This window comes from Balaenoptera borealis (genome assembly GCF_965194805.1).
Source record: "Balaenoptera borealis genome assembly, chromosome: 15".
Lineage (NCBI taxonomy): Eukaryota > Metazoa > Chordata > Mammalia > Artiodactyla > Balaenopteridae > Balaenoptera > Balaenoptera borealis.
Window position 1 is genome coordinate 60,569,487 of NC_138871.1, and position 23,431 is coordinate 60,592,917.

General features: G+C 44.9%; 1 protein-coding gene across 1 annotated transcript in view; it reads right to left on the reverse strand.

Annotated features, from left to right (window-relative positions):
* Positions 1-23,431, reverse strand: part of GALM (galactose mutarotase) — a 52,619-nt gene continuing 29,188 nt past the window's right edge. Inside the window, exons 5-7 of the mRNA XM_082356094.1 lie at positions 3,422-3,563; positions 1,746-1,920; positions 1-1,169 (exon numbers count right to left, since the gene is read on the reverse strand). Coding sequence (XP_082212220.1) covers positions 1,092-1,169; positions 1,746-1,920; positions 3,422-3,563 — 395 coding nt within the window. The 3' untranslated portion in view covers positions 1-1,091. The remainder of the gene's footprint in view (positions 1,170-1,745; positions 1,921-3,421; positions 3,564-23,431) is intronic.

Below are 23,431 nucleotides of genomic sequence, written 5' to 3' on the forward strand. Positions count from 1 at the left end.
TTTTCTGAAGATGCAGATTTTGATTTTATTTCAACCGATTATTAGTGTATAATAGTATAAGATACATTTCTTTAAAAACCACCAACCCAAACCCATCACTGATGATTCAGTAATTCAGGAAAGGAGGGAAGCCCAGGCTGATCTACATAACACAACATCTGTTCTCGGTGCAATGTGCAATCCTCAGTCAAGGCCTTCCTCACACTAACACAGCTCCTGTCTCCAATGGCTTCCTTCCCATGCCTTGGCTGGGCTGGGCTTTCTCAGTTAACCCCAAAGGCAGAGAATCAAATTTACAGATTCTTCCTGGACATTTTGATCTTGCACTTTAAGTCACACCATCTGTAGGCTCAGAGACAGACTAAAGCTTCTTACAAAAGTGAATCTGGGAAGAAAGGATGGCTCTAACAGAGTAAGGGTCAGACCCCCCTTTGCCCATCAGTGACACTCGGAATGCTCTGGAAGACGAGTGGAGGCAAAGGGGACTTGAATTCACATGACCTGACCTCGAGTCCTGGCTAAAATTTTTCCTAGCTCTGTGCCTTTAGGTGGGTCATTTATCCCCTCTAAGCCTCAGCTGGCTCACTTTTCCATCATCTGTTGCCGTATCGGGGCAGAGAGGTCCCTCTGCCAGCAGGCTGAATGAGCTAAGTGACCTCTGAAAACTCCAAAGTGCTGCACAGTGCAAGGTGGTGTAAGGTAGAGAAGGAGGAAAAAGAAAAGGAATGAGAGTAGGATCAAAGAAAGAAAGAGTGAAAAGTAGAAAAGAAAGAGGCAGAATGGAGAGATGGAGCCAACACAAGGAGCTCAGTTACCACTTCTGGGCTGCGGTCAAGGCTTAGATGATGACATTGATGGCTGGGTCCTCTTCACTGCACAGAGAATAGAGCTGATCATTAGACCTGGCCTGGAGCCAGTCTTTGGAAAGGAATCTATTCAGACTGACTATCATGACAGCTACCATTTGTATGATTTTAATTCACAGGATCACTTTTAAAGCCTCTAAATCTTCATCTCATCTCTGCATAGGTGACAGGCTGCGGAAGGGGCTCCCAGCCTGGCCCTGGAGCAGGTCACATCTTTACACTTCCTTAAGCCACAGAAAACTTGAACCAAGTGGTGTGGTCATACTCCTCACCAGGCTTCACCAACACAGGAGGGAAGTGGGGCTGTGAAGGGGAAAACAATACAGGTTACACCTTGCCAGCCCAGGTTGCACCCTTAACCATTCAGGATGGCTTTTGGACTGGTCTCTAGAGCAGTTCTGTGAACCAGTTGCCAGTGTAAGAACTGTTTATTATTGGTTTGCAATGAGATAAAGAACTTGAACCAGAATGAAAATCAACCACACCACTAAACACTATCACAGCAAGACTTTCTTAAGGAAGCAGGGTTGATTTACATTCTGGTGCAAGCTACAAGCATCTTATTATGGGCTGGAGCTTTGAGGAGCATTACTCTATAAAATAGCTAGAAAAGAAAGTTATGAGGAAGTAAACAGGATGAAAAGATTTGGAGGATCATCTTAACACTGTGGTTGCAGAAAATAATAGATTTTTTTTAACATGTAAATGCCATCTTAGTAATGTGGTTAAGAGTTTCCTGTGTTGTTCATGACTTGGAGAAGAGAACATACACAGATTTTTGAATCATACAGATCAAGTCTGACTTGAGTGTTATGACCTCTGTCATCCAGTGTGACCTTGGACACACCACCACTCTAACAAGCTGGCTTGTAGACTTACCTGATTGACTGCATCAGGCCAGTTCTGGGTCTCAAGGCAGAAACCGGAGTGTTTGGGATAGACTGCTCCACTCTTGCCCTTCAGTGTGCCATCCAGGAAGTTGCCCGTATAAAACTGGACACCCGGCTGGGTGGTGTACACTTCCAGTACCCGCCCGCTCCCAGCATGATGGACCCTAGGGATAAAGCCAGACCACATATATATAGGTCCAGGGTGGAAAAGCAGACAGGGAAAAGCTGGGAAGCAGCTCTGAGACAGGAATCAGACCCAGTCACAGAGCAGGGACAACATATACGGAGGAGACAAAGGTAAGAAGAGCATGGCGGGAACTTCTCACAGCCTCTTAGGTGAGGCATGAGTAGGTGGTTTTGAGGATCCCCAATAGCAACTTCTCACTCTGAGCTTGGCTTCTCTGGGGAAGGGCAAAAGGGACTCACCCCAGTCAGATATGTTTGTGTGTGTCGGGGGTGGCCAGGTTGGAGACAGATAGTTAGGCTGGGATACTTTCTCATAAAGAGGTGGAGCTCTCTGCTTGGTCTGGCAAGACAACCAGCTATGTCTTCTGAAAGAGAATAGATGCTTCTCCAAATTAAACTGCCCGCCACCCTTGGGGCTAGAGCAGGCAGGGCTCTTTAGCCAGATCCCCCGCAGAATAGATCTGTTCTGGGTTTCTGCCAAATTGTTTCCTTTTTTAAAAAAACCAGGCCTCTACAGATGGGAGAGTACCCACCTGGTCCTATACTTGGGGTCAAAGGGATATACAGATAAAGAAAGGCTGGGTCTCACAGACTTACCGAGGTAAGACATCCCCACAATGTGTAGTCAACCAAGAGGTTCGGGGAAAGATGTTTGGAAAGAGAAAGGCCAGGATTTGAATAGTAGCAGGGAGGTCGGAGGGTCTTCTCACGTGGGGGCCGTGGAAAGAGAAATGTGAATAGGAGGGACAGAGGAGAAAAGCAGGCTTGAGCTAGAAGAACACAGCTGGGGTCTTGGTGCTGGGGCTCTGAGCAAGAGAAGGCTTTTGAAGTTCTTTCTGTTTCTGTTAGAGCTTAAATTATTTTCTCTGCTTTATTTAAGACCCGTTCATCCTGCAAACATTTATTGATTATTTGTTAGTGCCGAGCATGGTATTAGGGTGTTAGGGTAAAGGTAGAGATTCACAAAGATAAGATGGCACAAGGTACTTGGAATTTAGTGAGAAGGAGAATGCGGACACAGACGCCTGTCAGACAAGGCTGGAGGTGGTGAGTGCTATAAGGGAAATGCAACCTCCAGCTTGTCATGGAAGTAGGCAAATCATACATCAAAAATCAAGAAAGGACGAAGGACTCTGGAAGTTCATGGAAAGCAGAGGTGACTTCAGTCAGGAGGAGTTGGGGCTTCTAACAAAAAAAGGGCCTTAGAGAACAGGCAGAGATGGGGAGAGGGGAAGCAAAGAGACAGGATGCCAGGTAGGGGCACAGGGAAAACGGTGTGATGGGGGAGGGGGGAGATGTATTCACCTATGGAATAGGAGCTTTGAAAAGGCACATAGGATGTGGTAGTTGGTCCCCTGTAGCATAGTAAATGGCATTAATATGGCGGCGGAAAAGCTCCTCAAATAGGAGTTGGCATCTTTTCTTCCCAACAAATGAAAGGCAAATGAAAAGTACAGGCAGCAAATGAAAAGTGCCTACCGTGCACAAAAACGCTTTTCTTTAGATCCCTTCAGACAGAAGTTGTGGTCAAAGCCATTCATGTGGAACTCCTGCAGGTGTTTTCCAAGCTCCACTGGCTTCCTCAGGTCAAATGCAGTTCCCTGCACTGGAGCAACTTCTCCTGGTGGGAAGAGGCAGAAAAAAGAGTGACAAATGCCTAAATAAAACCTTTATATCCTAAAGACCCACTGGTTCTACCCTCCCAGCCTTCATTTCAAGTTGTAAAGGAGGTAGGAGTCCAGATCCTAAGAAGAATAAATTATTGGATCTCCTTAATTGTAAAATGTTACTGACTGCAAGATGCAGTAGCTATAACACTCAGAATCATTCAAGTGTGAAAAAAGTACAAAAATCAAGGAAACGCATAATTTCCGTTAAGGAATACGTTGGATAAAGGGTGATGGTTGTCCTAACCATTGAGTCAACCTCCTTGTTGACATTTCTTGCTTTAATGCTGAACTATCCCAGGGCTCATAACTGAGCATTAATACCTGGTACTGGCTAACCAGATGCTAACAGTGTTCCTGAGATTAGTGATTTTCGAACCATTTGGGGCCATTATTAGCCAAAGCGACACTGGTAGCCACTCTTCCCCAATCACTTCCCTGATCAGTCTGTAGACTTGAAACATAGAACTGTTAATAACAACACTGGGACAAATGAGTTAACCGGGACAGTTGGGGGGAAACTAGGATGTATGGCCACTCTACTATTAGCCAATTTTAGAGTCAATCCTTTGTTTGTTTGTTTATTTATTTATTTAGGCTGCGTTGGGTCTTCGTTGCTGTGCGCAGGCTTTCTCTAGTTGCGGCGAGCAGGGGCTACTCTTCATTGCAATGTGCAGTCTTTTCATTGCGGTGGCTTCTCTTGTTGTGGAGCACAGGCTCTAGGCTCGCGGGTTTCAGTAGTTGTGGCTTGCGGGCTCTAGAGCGCAGGCTCAGTAGTGGCACACGGGCTTTGTTGCTCCGCAGCATGTGGGATCTTCCCAGACCAGGGCTCAAACCCATGTCCCCTGCATTGGCAAGTGGATTCTTAACCACTGCGCCACCAGGGAAGCCCAGAGTCAATCCTTTGAATGAAAGCTTTGTGTCTCTAGGAGTGCTTCTTGGAGGAGTTATAGTTGGCAATCACCACCCCCTTCCTATGTGTAAGCCAGATTCCTCAACCTCTAATAAGTATATTTGTTCTTATCAAGGTGGGACATTCTGAAGCCTCTTTTCAATGATGTGGGTGGGTGACCAATCCTGAGGGAGGACACTGCAGTGTGAAGACCCTCAACTCTTAAAGGGCAAAGCACAGAAGGAATCTGGATGGGAGCCCCATCTTGGTGGTTATTACACAACAAATGATGCCCAGTCAAGACTATCCCTTCGTGGTGTTACAGAACTCAAGGGTGTTGGGACCAGAAGGGTTCTCAGAGCTCATCTGGTCCAAACTGCTCATGTAACAGATGAGACTGAGACCCACACAACTTGATATCATCAAACAACAACCTGTGATATTGATATACCATATTTCCTCAATTTAAGACACTCATTTTCTCATATATATATATATATATATATATATATATATATAGGCTATAAAATATATATTTATATATATATTTTTTTTAATATATATATATTATAATTCCGCTCGGCTTGCAGAATCTTAGTTCCCCCCACGGGATCGAACCTGGGCCCCGACAGTGAAAGCGCAGAGTCCACTGGACTGCCAGGAATTCCCTCATTTTCATATTTTAAAATCTCTGAAATCATGTCATGTCATGGTTTAACTGGCAGAGGTGGTTTTTTTCCTTCATGGAATGTAAAATAATGGTGAACTTTACAACTGATGGCATCTTAGAGTTGATAAAATATGTGAAAATAATTTGCCACATCTTCTGCTCTACTAAAACCACTGAACAAGAAATCAGGGCTTTGAGGAAATTCCCTGGCGGTCCAGTGTTTAGGGCTCTGCACTCTCATTGCCGAGGACCCAGGATTTGACCCCTGGTTGGGGAACTAAAATCCTGCAAGCCACGCGGTGCAGCCAAAAAAAAAAAATCAGGGCTTTGAGGGTGAAAAAGACGAATTAGCGTTATCTTGTGAGTAATTTCTCTGGAGATCCAAGGGAGAGAGCAAATTTCTCAACAGTCCTTTAGACATGTTTGCCAAAAGGCTATAACATGGGTTTTACATTCTTCTGAATATTGTGCCATTTTGCTTTATCACCTTTCATTCTCTTCCCAGCTTTCAGATCTGTTCTTCCCTAGATGCTAGGCTGAGCCATCTCAAACAACGTACGCAAATATTCTGAATTTAGCTCAGTTAAGAAAGCCCAGGGAATGTGCGGAAGAATTCCTCCTCGTAGGCATGTTCCTGGAGTATGACAGAGCCAGGGCAATGGACTAGGAGCCTATTCACAGTCACTCGTCTGATCGATCATCACATTAAACACCTACTGTATGCCAGGCACTCTGCTGGGCAGAGCTGATACATAGATGAGACATGACCTGCCTTTTTAAGCTGCTTGCAGTCTGAAGGAGGGAGAGGACGTATAAGCCGCTCATAACCACAGAGTGTGAAGAGTGCTCCCATAGAGGCACAGCTGTGAGAAAGAAGACAGGCAGTGTGACTGGGTTGGCTTAGATGTGGCGGACTGGGGAGATTTCATGGATAAAAGTTTATTAGCTGGGCTTCCCTGGTGGCGCAGTGGTTGAGAATCTGCCTGCCAATGCAGGGGACACGGGTTCGAGCCCTGGTCTGGGAAGACCCCACATGCCGCGGAGCAACTAGGCCCGTGAGCCACAACTACTGAGCCTGCGCGTCTGGAGCCTGTGCTCCGCAACAAGAAAGGCCGCGACAGTGAGAGGCCCGTGCACCGCGATGAAGAGTGGCCCCCGCTCGCCGCAACTAGAGAAAGCCCTCACACAGAAACGAAGACCCAACACCGCCAAATAAATAAATAAATAAAATTAAAAAAAAAAAAAAAAAAAGTTTATTAGCTGAGCTGAGACTTGAGGTGAGGTCACAGTAGGTTGAATGGGTGAAGAAGGTTGAAGAATAATCGATGTGGAGGAAACAGCTTAAGTACAAGGTGGTAGTGTGTGTGTGTGTACTGTAATAGTAGCAGCAGCAGCAGCAGCAGTAGTAGCAGTTGCAGGGTAGAATGCCTCAGATGAGGAAAGAGATTAAGTAAAGTTAGATGAAATCACTTCTCTGAGCCTGGGGTTTTTCATCAGTGCAACAAATAAGCTGGACTAAATCACTGACTTTCACCCCCTACCCCATTCCTGCAGAATTTTTTATTTCAGAGGGAAGCTCAATAAATACAAGTGCGCACACACACACACACACGTAAAATAAATATACATATACCGTTGACCCTTGAACAACATGGTTTTGAAATGCACGGGTCCACTTATACATGGATTTTTTTCAGTAACACATACTACAGTACTACACTGTACTGTAAAAAATTTTTTTAATTTTTAATTTTATTTTTTTTGGCTGCATTGCTGCACATGGGCTTTTGTCTAGTGCGGAGAGCAGGAGCTACTCTTCGTTGCAGTGTGCGGGCTTCTCATTGCAGCGGCTTCTCTTGTTGTGTCTCACGGGCTCTAGACGTGCAGGCTCAGCAGTTGTGGCGCACAGACTTAGTTGCTCTGCGGCATGTGGGATCTTCCTGGACCAGGGATCGAACCCGTGTCCCCTGCATTGGCAGGCGGATTCTTAACCACTGCGCCACTAGGAAAGTCCCTACACTGTCCTTGATTGGTTGAATCTGCAGATGTGGAGGGCCAACTGTAAAGTTATAGGTGGATTTTCGACTGCATGGAGGGTTAGTGCCCCAACCTCCGCACTGTTCAAGGGTCAACTGTATACAACATAAAATACATGTATATAAAAGCCAGAGTGAAGCCAGTACAAGCTCTGAGCAGCTCACCTAGAAAACCCTAGGAACAGATGATGGCAGAGGTGCACCCCATCCCACCCCCTAAAAGTATGACCCACTTAGGAGTGAGAAGCCCCTGGTCCTAGGATCTTCCCCAAATACAAAGAATCCCAGGTTCCTCTGCAGCAGGCCAGGCAATCTGGCCAGTCTTTCTTGAGGGGGAAAGAGGAAAGGGACTCTTGTTTCAGAGCCTTACACAATGATACAGTTTAGTACATTTAAAAGTTTTTGTATTGTCCCAGACCTGAATCATATATTTTGAAGGTAAGTACAGACATTAGGTGTTTAACATACTCTTTCAGGGTGAGAGTTATTTTTCCTTTCATGCGGTCAGATGGATAATGTTTTAGGAACTTGGTTCCTGCTATTTTTAGAGGAGAGATACAGCATGCAAAGTGGGGCTGGAATCTTAGGAGGCTAAGAAAAATGAGGAGCTTGTACCTTACCATTAAAAAATTAAATAGGAAAAAGAGAACTGACTTTTAGCCATTTAAAGCATTTGGTTCTGCTTCTGAGTTCCTAAATACTAAGAAACATGAATGTCCTGTCTCTGGGTGAAAAGAGGGTTTCCTTTCCTTAACTCAGAACTTCTGCTCAGAAATGTAGTCTTTTTGGCACGTGAGGACTGGGGTCTTTGAGTTCACACAGAGCCGCGAGGGTGCCTGGGTTCCAGAGCTCCTGAGGGAGACACGGAGGCCTGGCTAAGACCATCCTAGTGTCTGGTGTCCACTGTTCAACCAAGAGGATCCTTCTCTTACCAGAGTCAGCTTTAGGAAAAGTTAAGTGGTATTCTTTTTGAAACATCCTTTAAAAGCATCTATTTCCTTTGTCTTGGTTCTCCTTTTCCAAAAAAGAATTCTTGTGTAGGTAATATTTACACATGTAATCAATTTAAAAGATAACAAATGTAAAAGGTACAAAGTCGTACTCTACAGTGAAAAGAATTTCTCTCGTCTTTGTTCCCTACAGATCCAGTTTCCTTCAACAGAAGCAACCATTGTCACTTGTTTCTCATGCACCTTCCACAGATACTACAAGGATATCCAAGCATTTAAGTGCACGTCCGTGCACATCCACAAACTCACAGCCTGTTTCCACCTTGAACTTTTCACTCAGTTTATCTTGGAGGTTGTTGCTAAATTTATTCCTAGGTATTTCATTAGACAACTCCATATGCACTCATACTTTTCTCTATTTTTTCTATGATAATGTATTTAAAATTTCTTTTTGAGGTCACAATTGCAAATTTATATATTTTCCTAGAAAATTATCCATTTCATCTATATTACTCTCATGTTTATTTGCAAAGAGTTGAGGAAAGAAATAATTTATGATCCTTTCGGTTTCATCTGTCTGTGGTTATTTGCCTATGCTCATATCTAATTCTGTGGACTGAATAGATTAGCTATGCTATATCTGTTTTATTGGGGGGTATTTTCCCTCCAATGAAGCAGCTCTTGGATTTATGAGTACTACCTTTTCTGATTCTTTTCAAAATTATAATTTCTTTTATTTTTGTTAATTTTTCTTTTGTTCTCTTGGGTTTATTTTATTATTCCTTTTCAAATATCTGCATTAGATGCCTAATTCATTTAATTTCACAATTTTTGATTAATATAAGTAGTGCTAAAATTTTCTGAGTATTATTTTAACTATATCACATGTAGGAGTTTCCATTATAGATAATTGTAATATAATATTTGCTTACTATATATTCCTATATGTTATGTATATATTTCCATTATACATAAATAATTATATATTTATTTTCTAAATATCCTTAGTTTTGGGGTTTGACTTCATTTTTGATCCAAGAATTATTAAGAGAGAGTTAAAACATTTCTAGGAAAAAAAAAAAATTCTAGGTCAGTATTGGCTGTGTTGTATTTTGTGAAACTGCCTGAGGTTTTTTTCATGGTCTTAGATATGGTCATTTTTTGGTGAACTTCCATTGTGAATTGCATCCATTGTGAATTGCATCCTTTAGAAAACAGAATGTTTTCTGTCCTGAAATCAGCCTTTTCTGGTGTTTACATTGAGACCCCCTGCTACTTCGGCTTTCACTTGCTTGGTTTGCTTTTGAATTCTTGTATTTTCAAACTTTCTGAGTCACTTGGTTTGTAAACAGCATTCTGTTGGGTTTTGCTTTGTGATTTAATCTGAGAGACTGTTTAATAGGGGCGTTTTATGGCATTAAGATGACACGTATATTCTAATTGTTCTTAGTTTGTCATTATATTTTATGGTATGCTTTCTGTGTTTATGAATTCTACTCGCTTTTTTAAAAAAAATCTTTTACAATATGGTCTGTGTTTGTTCCTGATAATTTAGAAAGTTTGTGTTTTTGTTTTAGTGGTTACATCTATATACAAGTCACTTCAATATAATATACTTAATTCTCTGTTTCTTAGAATCTTCTGAACTTCTTCCTCCCCTTTTCTCCTCTTTGCTCCCAGTTGGGTTTCTGACACATTCTAATGTAATTCTAATAAAGGCACTTTTGTTTCCCAGTAGATGGTGCTAGAGACACAATATAAAGAGCTTGCTTTATAAACATACACCTTGTCTGAGTTCAGTCAGTCCTCTAAACCCTGAGCAGTTCTGGAGGATGGCTGAACTTTTTGGATCTCGAAGGCCAAATCCTGGATGGTAGTGACCCACCGGGGCGCTACTGTCCTGTGAAGTCTGGGTGACCAACTATCTCCCACACTGACTTTAAAAAAGCCAACAGTGTTTCCTTATGAAACAATTAGACTGGGAAAAAGAAGCAGCTGTTCTCATGGGCTCAAGAAGATTTTAATCTTACCAACCCATATTCTGAGTGGTAATTTATGTTATGCTTTCTTCCCTAACTTTAAATGGTGCTCACAATATTTAGTTCTTTCTTAAAGCCATATTTGACTCAAAATCGAACCCTTAAAACTGTCCCAATGTGATTGCCCGGGTCAGTCAATCAATTACTTACTTTTCTTGACTTTAAAGAAATAAGAAAGCCTTGGAATTTTCATGAAGGAAGGACCCAAGGCATATTTCATGTCTATTAACCTGATATTGAGCAATCTATGATACTGAGCAATCAATGTTTACTTTAGCTTTTCTCTCTGTAAAACAAAGCTGCTATTATTTGCCGCCCTACACATTACATGGAAATATTTGATAAATGATATGTTTGAACATTTTCAGGAGGATGGCATAAATAAAAGGGCTAGGGCTTCCCTGGTGGCGCAGTGGTTGAGAATCTGCCTGCCGGTGCAGGCGACACGGGTTCAAGCCCTGGTCTGGGAAGATCGCACATGCCGCGGAGCAACTGGGCCCGTGAGCCACAACTACTGAGCCTGCGCGTCTGGAGCCTGTGCTCCGCAACAAGAGAGGCCGCGACAGTGAGGCCCGCGCACCGCGATGAAGAGTGGCCCCCACTTGCCGCAACTACAGAAAGCCCTCACACAGAAGCGAAGACCCAACGCAGCCAAAAATAAATTAAATAAATAAATAAAGAAGCTTTCATTTAAAAAAAAAAATAAAATAAAAAAAATAAATAAATAAAAGGGCTAAATTTCAGGAAATATATATATAACACAAAGCAGAGCTTAGAGAGGGTAAGACTTCAAGAACGGCAGAGAAGCCCTGACTTAAAATTTAGACACTTGGGATAATTGTAAAAAGAGATTTTTGCTGAATGAGAAGAAAAAGAGAAGGTTCCAATCTGTCTTTTCCAGCCTCATGCCCTGACACACTCCCTCATGTGCTTACTGGTCAGGCATATGGGAAACTTAGAATTTGTCTCCCAGATTCACTATGTCTTTGGACCCTTTCTTGTAACTGGAATGACGTTTCTGGGCTCCCCCACCCCACTCCAGCCAAGCCCACCAGGTCATTTAAGAATGCTTATTCTCGGGCTTCCCTGGTGGCGCAGTGGATGGGAATCTGCCTGCCAATGCAGGGGACACGGGTTCGATCCCTGGTCTGGGGAGATCCCACATGCTGCAGAGCAACTAAGCCTGTGTGCCACAACTACTGAGCCTGTGCTCTAGAGCCCAAGGGCCACAACTACTGAGCCTGCACTCTAGAGCCTACGTGCCACAACTGCTGAGGCCCGCGCGCCTAGAGCCCGTGCTCCACAACAAGAGAAGCCACCGCAATGAGAAGCCCGTGCACCACAACGAAGAGTAGTCCGCGCTCGCTGCAACTAGAGAAAGCCTGCGCGTATCAACGAAGACCCAACACAGCCAAAAATAAATAAATAAATTAAAAAAAAAAAAAAGAATGCTTATTCTCTAATGCTATTTCCTCTGTGAGGGACTGTATCCTCCACAGCCAGAACTAATCCCCTTTTCTACTTTGTTCATCCCACTTTGAACATACTTTCTCCAAGACATTCATCCCATTAAGGCATAGCTATAGGATTATATCAAGCTTTATATCCGTAAGGAATGTGAGCCCCTAGAGGGCAGGGATTGTGTCCTACTGATTTTTGACCCTCTGAGCATTAAACAGAGCCTTTACTTGACTGAAAACCTGATGAATGAATGAAGTAAAGGGAAAAAAAAAGGGCAAATGTGAATGTTGTAGCATCCTGTGACAAAGTCAGAATGAAAGATCTAGAAAGGACCTTAGGAATTACCTCATCTAGTACCCTTGCTTTGCAGATGAGGTTGGAACCCAGACGGCTAAAGGGACTTGCCCAAGGTGACACATCTGCATAGTGTCACAGCCTCCAGGCCCCTACTCAGGCACTCTCCACCTCACCCTGGAGTGACTTGGGTACAGCCCCTCGCACCTCCAGCCCTCAAGTACTCTTGATTTTTCTAAGACTTTGGAGAATGAATGTGCAGTTCTTTCAATTTCAGTTTATCTACATATGTGAGTTTGTGCTTTGGTGCTAAGAATAGAAGGAGATGTCAAAATAGCTCTCTCAGCAACGCTGAGTGTACAGAAAATGAAGCCGAAATGGAAAGGGTGCCTTCAGAGAGGATGTCACATCACCAGACTTTGGTTTTGAAGTGACCAGAAAGCTGTGGTGTCAGCAGAGAGAAGCCGTTTTCAGATGAGGATTTCTTATTGTCCTGAATAAGGTTGGCTGGGTGTGCGTTTAGGTCTGAGCAGCAATGCCTGGCAGATGGTGGGCTCTAACCCAAAGGTGTGGGGTTACAGCTCTGGGGGAGTGGCCTGAGGCAGTACTTCTGCTTCCCTATTTCAGGGAAAGTCTGACTGCAGGCCCCACTAAGGACCCACTTGAGGTTACTGTCATGAATTTTGAATGAGACCAGTAGCTGTATAGTGGCAGCTGTAGAGGGTATGGGTGGGTAGGATTAGTCAGGGTTGGGCTTTGTTAGGAGAATACAAAGAAAAAGGAGAAGGCGAGGGAGTGGAGAGCATATGAAAAGGGGTGATTCTAATGATGGACTTTTTTTTTTTTTTTTTTTAAGTGGAGAAGGGGAATTCTTTTTTATTTATTTATTTATTTTTGGCTGTGTTGGGTCTTCGTTTCTGTGCGAGGACTTTCTCTAGTTGTGGCAAGCGGTGCCCACTCTTCATCGCAGTGCACGGGCCTCTCACTATCGCGGCCTCTCTTGTTGCGGAGCACAGGCTCCAGTCGCGCAGGCTCAGTAGTTGCGGCTCACGGGCCTAGTTGCTCCGTGGCATGTGGGATCTTCCCAGACCAGGGCTCAAACCCGTGTTCCCTGCATTGGCAGGCAGATTCTCAACCACTGCGCCACCAGGGAAGCCCTCTAATGATGGACTTTTGATCTTAGTAGGGGAGGAGGTCAACAGTGAAAGGGTGGTAGGATCAAGTGACTATAGGTTCTTGTGGCATTGAAGAATTATTGAAGCTGAAACAAACATCTTAAATAGTGATCATAAAAGGCTGCAGTAAGAGGTAGTGATAAAGTCAAGGGTATGACTCAAAGATCATAGGAGTGAGTAGCTGAAAACCTTGGAGGACAAGATCATTGGGAGAGGACGTCAAGAAGCTGAGAGGACGTCAAGAAGCTTAAAGGTCAGGGTATCATCAATATGGATAATGAAATAATGTAGAATTATGATAAGAGTAATGTTGGAGTGACAGTGAGCCAGGAATAAGGTCAAGTCTACAGAGGACCTCTACAAAGACAGCTCACATGAGTGTCACCCTGGCAACTACAGCTGACTCATTCTTGCAAGAAGATGATGTAGACCTGAGCAGTGGAAACAGGACTCTAACATTCCAGATGTCTGTCACAAGGCCTTAAATCTTCCTCTAGCTCCTCATTCCTGACAGAGTTATAATTACCTGCCCTCTGGAAGTACAGGAAAAACTCACTGCCTTCATGAAATCCATCTGCTTTGATTCATATCTCTTATCTCACATGAAGGAGTCTTACAGGCACTCGACCTTTTCCCCATGACTGCTTGTGGCATACTGCATTTTTCAAAGATGGCCACACCAGGATATATTCATCCCACAGGCTCTACTTACAATGTGATGTTGACACTCCTTCAGTGAGAGGTGAAGTCTTTTTTCCCTCCCTTAAGCCTGGATGGACCTTTGTAACTGCCTCAACCAATAGAATGTGGTACAAGTGATGCTATGTGATTTCTGAGGGCAGGTTATAAATACAAAGTGGCTTTGCCCTGGCCCTCTCTGCCTCAGGACATTTGCTCTTGGTTCCGGCCGCCATGTTGTAAGGAAGCTCAAGTCACATTGAAAGGCCATGCGTGGGGTTTTCTGGCTGACAGCACCCAACCAATAGCCAGCATCAACTGCCAGACATGCAAGTGAATGAGCCTTCTGATGATTCCAGCCCCTGCTCTAACCTTCCAGCAGAGGTCCTAGACATCATACGTAGAGACAAGATATGCCCTGTCTAAATTCCTGACCACTGTTTCTTACCAGAAACAGTAAGAGATAATAAAGTGAGAGTAATTTATTACATAGCAATAGATAACTAGTATACTGCCTTGGCATGTTTTCACCTCTTGGCACTTGATTTGACAAGACAGGAGGTGACAAATTTTGACAGAAGTCCCTTTAGATGATTCTACCTTAAGAACACTAATCCTTGCAATTACTTTTGGATGGGGGAAAAACAAACATAAATTTGCTAGTTTACCCATTTTTGAGTATCTTTTATGCACCAGACATTAAACTGACCCCAGGGAACTTAGAATCTGATGAAAGAGACAGACAAAAAAATAAAAACTTACAGGAGAGTATGACAAATGCAACAAGAATGGCATTCAAAGGGCTCTGATGGAGCAGAGAGCAGCAGCACCTAATGCAGCCAGGAGGGTCAGGAAAGGTTTTCCAGAGGTGGTGACAGGAGGCTAACCTTGAAAGGTAAGTCAGGATTGGCTAACTGGACAAGGCACAGGACTACTCTCATCTGTGAATCACAAGAGTGGTCATGTGAATATCACTCTGGCAACTACAGCTGCCTCATTCTTGCAAGAAGATGATGTAGACCTGATTATTGGAAACGAGATTCTCTAACATTCCAGATCTCTGTCACAAGGCATTAAATCTGTCACAGGAATGGACTCTTGTTGTCCGTATTTGGGGTGAAGGCAAGACAGTTATATTACACTTGTCCTATGGGCTCCTAGCTCTGACTTGATTTTTTGGGCAAAAGACTTAAGAAACAGAGTAGAAGGTAAACTAGTCCTTATGGACTCCTGATCAAACACTGACTACTGAAATGGTTTTCTGTGTGACATCTGGACATGAACACTCTTCTCAGTATCTGACTGAGAAAATTCTCCCGGGGTGAATTTTAATTCAGTGCTTTTAACTTCGCATCATCTGAAATAGCTCTTTTCCCTACCTGGTGGCCCTAGTGCCTGACTCTCTGAGAAGATGAACAGATGGTCACTGCAAGAGTCACTGAATCTTCATGTTTATTCATTTTTCAGCCCCTTCTTTCCTGGCAGGTCCCCTTTCTAGCTCATCTTCACACAACCCAATAACACAAGTACAGTGCTATTGGAAGAAAACCAGAGTCCCTCCAGACAGTCCTCAGCACCGGTAACTCCTGTTTATAATTACAATTAAAAATCATTTTGAGAAAAGAGAAAAGAAAGCAAAAGAAAATCTGGCACAGACTTTGTAGAAAAGTTTGGTGGAGGGAAGAAATTTTCTCCAATAATTTTTTCTCCCTTAAAAAAGAAATGTTTCTGGGACTTTCCTGGTGGCGCAGTGGTTAAGAATCCGCCTGCCAATGCAGGCGACACGGGTTCGAGCCCTGGTCTGGGAAGATCCCACATGCCGCAGGAGCAACAAAGCCCACATGCCACAACTTAACTACTGAAGCCCACGTGCCTAGAGCCCATGCTCCGCAACAAGAGAGGCCCCCGCAATGAGAAGCCTGCGCACCGCAACGAAGAGAAGAGTAGCCCCCGCTCGCCGCAGCTAGAGAAAGCCCACGCACAGCAATGAAGACCCAACGTAGCCATAAAAAAAAAAATTAATTAATTATTTAAAAAAAGAAATGTTTTTAAAAATATTAAGTATGTTATTTGAAAATTATTTTCTATGATTTGTCCTATATGTTGATTACAAATCTATGTAAGATGTCTTAGGATTGAGACAGACTTGCTAACTGACCTTGGTAGGTTTCTATGCCTCTGTAAGATTCAATTTCCCCACTTATAAAATGGAGCTAATATTGGTATCTACCTAATACAGATACTGTGATGTTTAATTGAGAGAATGCTATGAAGGAGGTCGTATCTCTAGACCAGCACCTGGCACATAGTTACTGCTCACTCTGTTACACACACACACACACACACACACACACAAAATGTTCCCAGAACCTCTGAAGTCCAGTGATGCATGCCTGGTTAAGAATCTCTGATCTATAGGCTGGTAAGTATTTTCTGCCTATACCACTACTTGTCACAAAACAAGTTGCCCTCTCATGACCTGATACTGAAATGCACATTTGGAATGTTGCAGTCACATAACCTGAGGTGTCTGGGCAAGAAATGCCGACTGGGAGTTTCCTGGCAGATTCCTCCTATAGCAATGTGGCAAAGGCTTTGCATAATACATCAGGGCCTCCTTCGGGACGGTTTATGATTCCTCCATATTCTTGCAGCATGGACAACAAAGTAACACGTGAAAGGGCACAGAAGCTTGTCTTAATCTGAGCAATTCAACGGCTCAAAGAAACCACAGGAAAATGAAGTATCAGAGAAAGTGGAAATTGCCCCAATGCCAGCTCAGAGAATGCGGCTCATTAGGCAAACTGTGCTCCCCGGCTGCAGGACGTATCAGCAGTCATCATCACCAATTACTGTTATCAGCTTCAGGAGCATCCTGCTTACTTGGTGGGCAGTTAAACTCAATAGACATTAGAATGGATTTTAGGGTCAGACAGGCCTGGATTTAAATCCTGACTTTCTTTGCTGTAAAAAATTATGGAGGTCATTGAGCTTCTCTGAATCTTGACTTCCTCATCTATAAAACGGGGATAACAAGAGTGTCTACTCATAGGATTATGGAAATTAAGTGAGATAAGGCATGCAAGGTGCTCCTACCCAGCATATAGGAAGTGCTTAGGAATACAGCTGTATTATGGACAGTAGCTGAGGGCAATAACAGCATAGACTTTGGAGTTGGGGAGACTTGGCTCCAAATCTTGACTCTACCAGTGACTTACCCGTTTAACTTTGTGCAGGTTACCTGACCTCTCCAAATGCCCGTTTCTTCAAATGAGGCTTAACTGAAGCATAACATCTATTTCAAAGGGTAGTTCCATGAGCTAATGCATGTATATGCTTAGCTCAGTGTCTGGTACATATTAAACACTCAGTAAATGGTGGCAATGATGATAATGATGATGGTCATAATAATAGTTAATACTTACAGAGCTCTTAACTAAATGCCAGGAAGTGTTCTAAGCACTTTACACGTATTATCTCATTTAATTTTCACAACTAATGAGGTAGGTCCAGTTACTGTCTCCACTCTACACTCTACACATGAGGCCCGCAGAGGTAGAATAAATTGTCCAAAATCACAGAGCTGGTGAGGATTTAAACCTAAGCAGTCAGGGTTTGAGTCCGTGCCCTTAACTACTGTGTTTTCCTGATGATGATGTGTCAAAATCAGCCCTTTTAAACAGCCATTCAAGGTCATACCAAGGACTCACTTCACTAAGGTCAGAGGTGCTTTCCACTTCTCTGGCCAGGACTCCCTTGCCTGCCCCCATCAGTTTTCATGGCACCCTGGGGGGACCCACTGCCCAAGAGCAGTGCATTGCTGGGGCCGGATGTTGATCTATGAGAACCAAGACCACCTTCCCAAATCCCCCTGGATCCACTGGACTCGGTCTGCCAATGGCTGTTAACTGCTCTCGTGTGAGAGGGGCAGCCCTTCTGCCAGTGTTCGGGGTTTGCTTGATGATTTCAAAAGGGGAACACGTTGGGGCAGAAGAATTTTCCCACATGCTGCTTCAGAGCAGCTCGAGCAGACTCCAGCGACAATGGAGGCTCATAGGAGACCCCTGGCCTCCACTCTTCCCCGAGAGTCACAAGGTTCCCACAGTGACGGTTCACAGGAAGCCAAGACGAGCAGCAGGGACAGGTCAGCTGATATCCTGACACCATGATAAAGACAGTAGTTGAACATAGATAGCCAAATTATGTTAATGGCCTAGGGTCAGAGAACAGAACCAGTAAGGGAGAGAGGGGAGAAATCAGTCCAGCCTTTCTGGTCAGTTGACACAGTGGCAGTGTCAAGAAATGGCTTTATGTGGGAAATTTAGCCCCTCTGATCTCCATCAGTGCTTCCACTTCTCACAAATCACCCCAAACCAACATAGCACCATCTAAGTTTCGAGCCATACCCCGGACACCCTTATACTGAGACTGCTGCCCCAAGCCCTCCTACACAGAAATGGTGGTCCCATCACAGCTGCTCAGCCTCCTCTGGTTTAGTCTGGACACGGAAGTGGTGTGTTTGTACTAGTGGAGCTGGAGGGCAGGCAGCCTGGAAAGGCAGGGCCGGCCTCCCCGATCTCACTAACGTGCAGGATGTGGTCGCTATCCTCTCTGGGAAGGTGTACGCTGCAGACCCGGAGTTCTATTTGCTCCTTGCATCTGGCGCTGCCCACAAGAACACCTTCACACGCTACAAATCTAGGAGCAGTTCTCTGTCCTGGGAACAATTCTGGAATGGAGACGGAAAAGGAAGGAGGAAGCCTGCTCCCCAGGAACCAAACACAGATGCATTCAAATACAAACCATTTCTGGCCACCCCCTAGGCTTCTCAGACTGGGTCACAAGGCTGGTGGCTCATGGAGCTTGGGGAGATGAAGCATCCGGGCTTCAGTGAGCAGGCTCTGTAGGGAGTTATCAAATGGCCTCTGATCTGTGGCTAATCTAGATGAAGATACAGAAGGTATTTTCCTCAGACTATGACAGCATGAAGCTGGGAGGCAGATACGCTTGGGATAACAGAATCAGGAATCCAAAAGAAAGTGTAAAGCAGGGGTAAAGCACAAGATGAAATTTATGGATAACAGGAACAGATAGGGTCCTGCACTTGTGTCTGGAAAAAAAAAAAAACAAAAAAACCCCAAACCAAAGGACACCAGCTAGGTTTAGATTGTAACCCTAACCCCAGGTACAAAACAATCTTCTGAGGTTCTATTTCCTTACTTGTGAAATTGGGACACTATAGCCCCTCCCTCATTAAGTTGTCATAAAGATTAAGGACAGTTGATACAGGGAAAGTACCCAGCACAGTGATGTGATGGTTCTTCGTACCGTGCTTCACACACACGTGGTCTGGTTCCAGAGCCTTTGTTCTTAACCGTCATGTTACATTTACTCTCATAAATGTTAAGTCTAGTTACTACAGTTATTACCGACTAGGGAGAGATGTAGCGGAGCCACAGCTTGTATGAAAATGACTTTAAGGATGTGGTTGGCAGGAAGTTCGATGGAAGTCACATAAAGACGGTAATGAGGTGTTGACAGCTCTTGGTTACCGTCTGCAGTATCACAGGATGACCTGAGGATGTTCTGCCTCAAGAAGAAATGACTTGGGGGCGACATGACAGCTGCCTTCTAAGGTCATAAGCCTGCTCTTTAGGGACCTGAGGCCCAGAACTAAGCCAAGTGGGGGTGGACTCTAGGTAGACGGATTTCAGCTCAATATCGGGAAGGCCTTTCCTACGTGCTGGCCCAGGATGGGCAATGAGTATCCCGTCCAGAAGGCACCTGAGTGTCGGCAAAGCCCATGGTTCTGAGATTCAAATACTCGACTGGTGGGTGGTGGTTGGAAAAGATAAGGTCCTTTCCAACCGTGACATTCCAGGACTATAGGTCCAATGGCCCATGTGACAAACACAGTGAAGCAAGTTGTTCCCTTCGGGGGCACACTGTGATATTTGGTTAATTCTCTCTCCTTTTTAAATAAAAATTTCAGCTTGTCTTACCTAAGGAAGCCATTGGCTGAGAGCAGCTCTTTGCAGAATGAGCTATAAAGAATGGCTTTTGATAAGAGAGGCTGAGTCAGAGAGTGAAGTGTTGGAGCAGAAAGGGGAATAAAGGTAGCTAAGGGGCAGCAGGAGGACCCAGCGTTGTTGGGGAGAGAAGCAAATGGGCAGAAATAGGTGTCAAAAGGGGGGGAAAGCAACAAAGTTACTAGAGGTTACACAGAGCTCTTTAGAGCCTTTTCAATAGCTGCTCAAAGCACCGGCCGGGACCACCAGCACAGGCATCACCTGGTGTCTGTTAGACACAGGCTCCACCCCGCACCGAGTCAGAATCTGCGTATCAACAAGTCCCCCAGGTGACTTGTGTGCACTTTAAAGGTGAAAGGCAGTGATGTGGAGACCATCTAAGGGAGACGTAGGCTCAAGTGTGCTGTACTTTCATCTCAAAAAAAAAGGGGCAGGGGGAGGCGAGGAATGCTGGGGCACGAGGAAGAGTCTGGTCTCCATGGGGACGGCCCAGCTACGCTTCCAGCCCAGCTGCTCCAATTATGTCTGTTTCTTTAGTCAGGTTCAGAACAGTCAGTCAAATTTGCATAAGGAAACCAGCGGTAATGGGGCTCGTGGGCACAGGTACTCATCTGACACCTAATTAAGCCATCTTGGTAAGTCATCTCTAGAATGCCTGTTATTATTTTAGGAAACAACATAAAGAGAATGATAATTAAAAGTAACGCCCTGGGTGGGAATTTTGACTTTATTCCAGTGGTTGGCAAGTTAAGTACCTTGGGATTTTTTTTTTAAGGTAACATTTCTATAAATTTTCGTAGAGCACACGACCTCAAAGCTTGTCTCTGCTGCAGTTTTTCCCTTTCCTCTGCCGATGCTTCAATTTTGCGGCTTTATTCTACTGCTGGTTTTTATGTATTTATTTATTTTTTCCCACTGAGCACTTTTTGGTTTTGACTTGCAGTGGGGGAGGGCATTACCTCTGGATATTACATGCCATCGGAAGCATAAAATGCTAAACACCGTTGCATGATGTTTTCAGGTGAGAAGACAATTTTACATTTCACAGTTGGGACCACGTGAGGCATTTTCATGCGGGGAATTTTTCCATCCTAGACTCTCATCAAGATGGTATCTGGGGATTTGCCGCCAGTGTAAAATTCACCCAACTGTCTGCAGCCTCCTAGCCTTCCCGCTAGACCTGGTCTCCTCCTGAGTGCCGCCACGCTCCCCTGGACTTCCAGGTGTGCACGAGGGCCCTCACATCCTTTGCTGCCTTCCCCGGGCCCACTGTCTATGACCTGAGCCACTTGGTTAGTAACACCCTTATTGACCTGCTTTACACCCTGTCCTCTCCTCCTGCCCCTCCGTCCAGACAAAACCCAACTAGGGATCATCCCACAAGCCACCTTCTCTGCTTCTGACTCCAGCTGCTGAGAGAAACTGGAGAGAATCCCCAGAACCAACTGGGGCCGCCACAAATTCATGGTCTCAATCCTCTCCTGGATTCTCGGCACCACCTGATACACATTTTACTCGTCTTCAATCAGCTCCTCTCCCACCAGAAAACCTCTCCCTGACCCTGCACCTGCACCTCACAGAGGCACCCTCTTCTTTCTCTCAGAGCTTTTTGAACGCGGATTCAACACCAGTAGCTTCCTTAGCTCACTCAGGTAGCTTTTTACAAGTTCAGATTCCCTGGCCCCATGTTAGAGCACATGAATGGGAGTCTCTACGGTGGGCCCAGGATGCTGTATTCAAAAGTTGCCTTAGCTGGGAACCACTCAGTGGCCTACATTCCCTGACCCTCTCCCCTCATTTCCAGTTACTCCTCCAGCTGTCACAGTCTGGCTTCTCCCATCACACTCTGTGAAACGGGTCAGCAGTGACGGCCACTACAGCCCAGGCACTCCGCCCAGGTCTCCCAGGCTGGACCTCTCTGGGATACTGATGTTGCTGGTCACTCCAAGACTTTTGGATGCCTTTTCTCCTTTTTCGCCTTCTTTCTCTGACCATCTTCTCAGTGCCTTTAGTGTGAGTCTTTCTTGCACCTTAAATATGGGTGGTGGTTTCCTCTGGTTCCCCTGGGTTTGGCCCTCAGACCTCTGATCTCCTCAACCTGTGGTTCCTCCCTGGGAAATCCACATGGCTTAATTTACAAAGCACATGCTGATTTATACTCCTGCACTCATTTCTCTCCTAACATCACACCCATCTGTCCAGCCGCTTGCTGGACATCCCCACGTGGCTGCCCCACAGGCACCTTAACCTCAAATACCCTGAGACCAAATCCACTCTTCCCCCAGCTCCTCCCATCTCTAATCCCACCCCCGTGTCAGCTCCTCCTCCTCTATTCCCTGCTCCTTAATATCTCTATTTCTGCTGCCTAGGAGCTGCCCTAGAAACCTAGAAGCCATCATCATACAGCCTTCCTGCTTCCTCACCTACTACCTTCCATTCAGGCCTCCTGATTTTTACTTCTTAAATATTATAAGACTACATTTCTTCCATCTGACCTCTCGTTTAGGTCCTCCTCATCTCTTGCTTGGACTACTAAAATAGACTCTTCATCAGTCTCTATCTCCAGTCAGGCCCTGCCCCCAACACTTGCTGGGGTGGTATTTGTAAAATGCCAGTCTTGCTAGGTCAATCCCCTGACTTAAAATCCTTCAAAGTCTTACATGATTTAAAGATAAAATCCTAGCTCCTTACTATGGCACAGAATGCCCATGAAGACTACACTCAACTACAAGGCTGGGACCAGGATGTGGCAATCTAGGACCCAGGGTGCAAAATTTAAGGAGACACTCGCTCACAGGCGCTGACCCTGCGCCTGCATGACCCTGAAAGTGAGTGCTGCCTTAAATTTTGCACGCTAGGTGCTGCACCTCTCTTGCCTCACCCTAGCCTCCACCCTGCCGAACTGTCTCTGTAGCTTTTGACTTAACAGCCTACCCTCACACCCACATTCCACTAATAAGAGTGCTTATTAGTACTCTTACTCTCCTTGTTGCTAGATCCCCACAGACACTAAGAAGCTTCTCAAAGCTCAGGGTGATATCGAGAAGGCCTCTTCCTACCCTCGCCTCCATGCTCCCTTAGTCCCATGGGCATCACCTCTACCACTGCCCTGACTACATTAGATTCTTCACTCCCTGTGAGCCTCTCAAGGGCACAGGTAGTGTTTCTATGGCCAGTGCCCCAGGGAGCATGTAGCAATCACTAGGTGTTCCACAAATGTTAGCTGAACTGAATGCAAGTCTGCTCTGAGAACTGGCTTGAGTTAGCCTCAGGCCCATGGCACAAAGCCCACAGTTACCTCTCATCCCTTTCAGAATGGGGTGACCTCTAAGGATTGTTATGCACCAGGTATGAACTAGAGCCAGGCCCCTGTCCAGACCTAGGGTGGGTGGGGGGTGGTGGTAGCCATAAGCTCTTAAAGGGTGGCAGTCAGAGTTCTAGCAAATAACTCCCCTCTCACAAATTTACTTGCTGTTACTCTGAAATTTTCAGAGGAATTATGCAATGTCTGGCCAAGTGCTGATTTCTGAGCTTTCTTCCTGCCAAATTGTCACCATGCTGGCTCATGTTTGCCAATCTTGTAGCAGTGATATTTTCT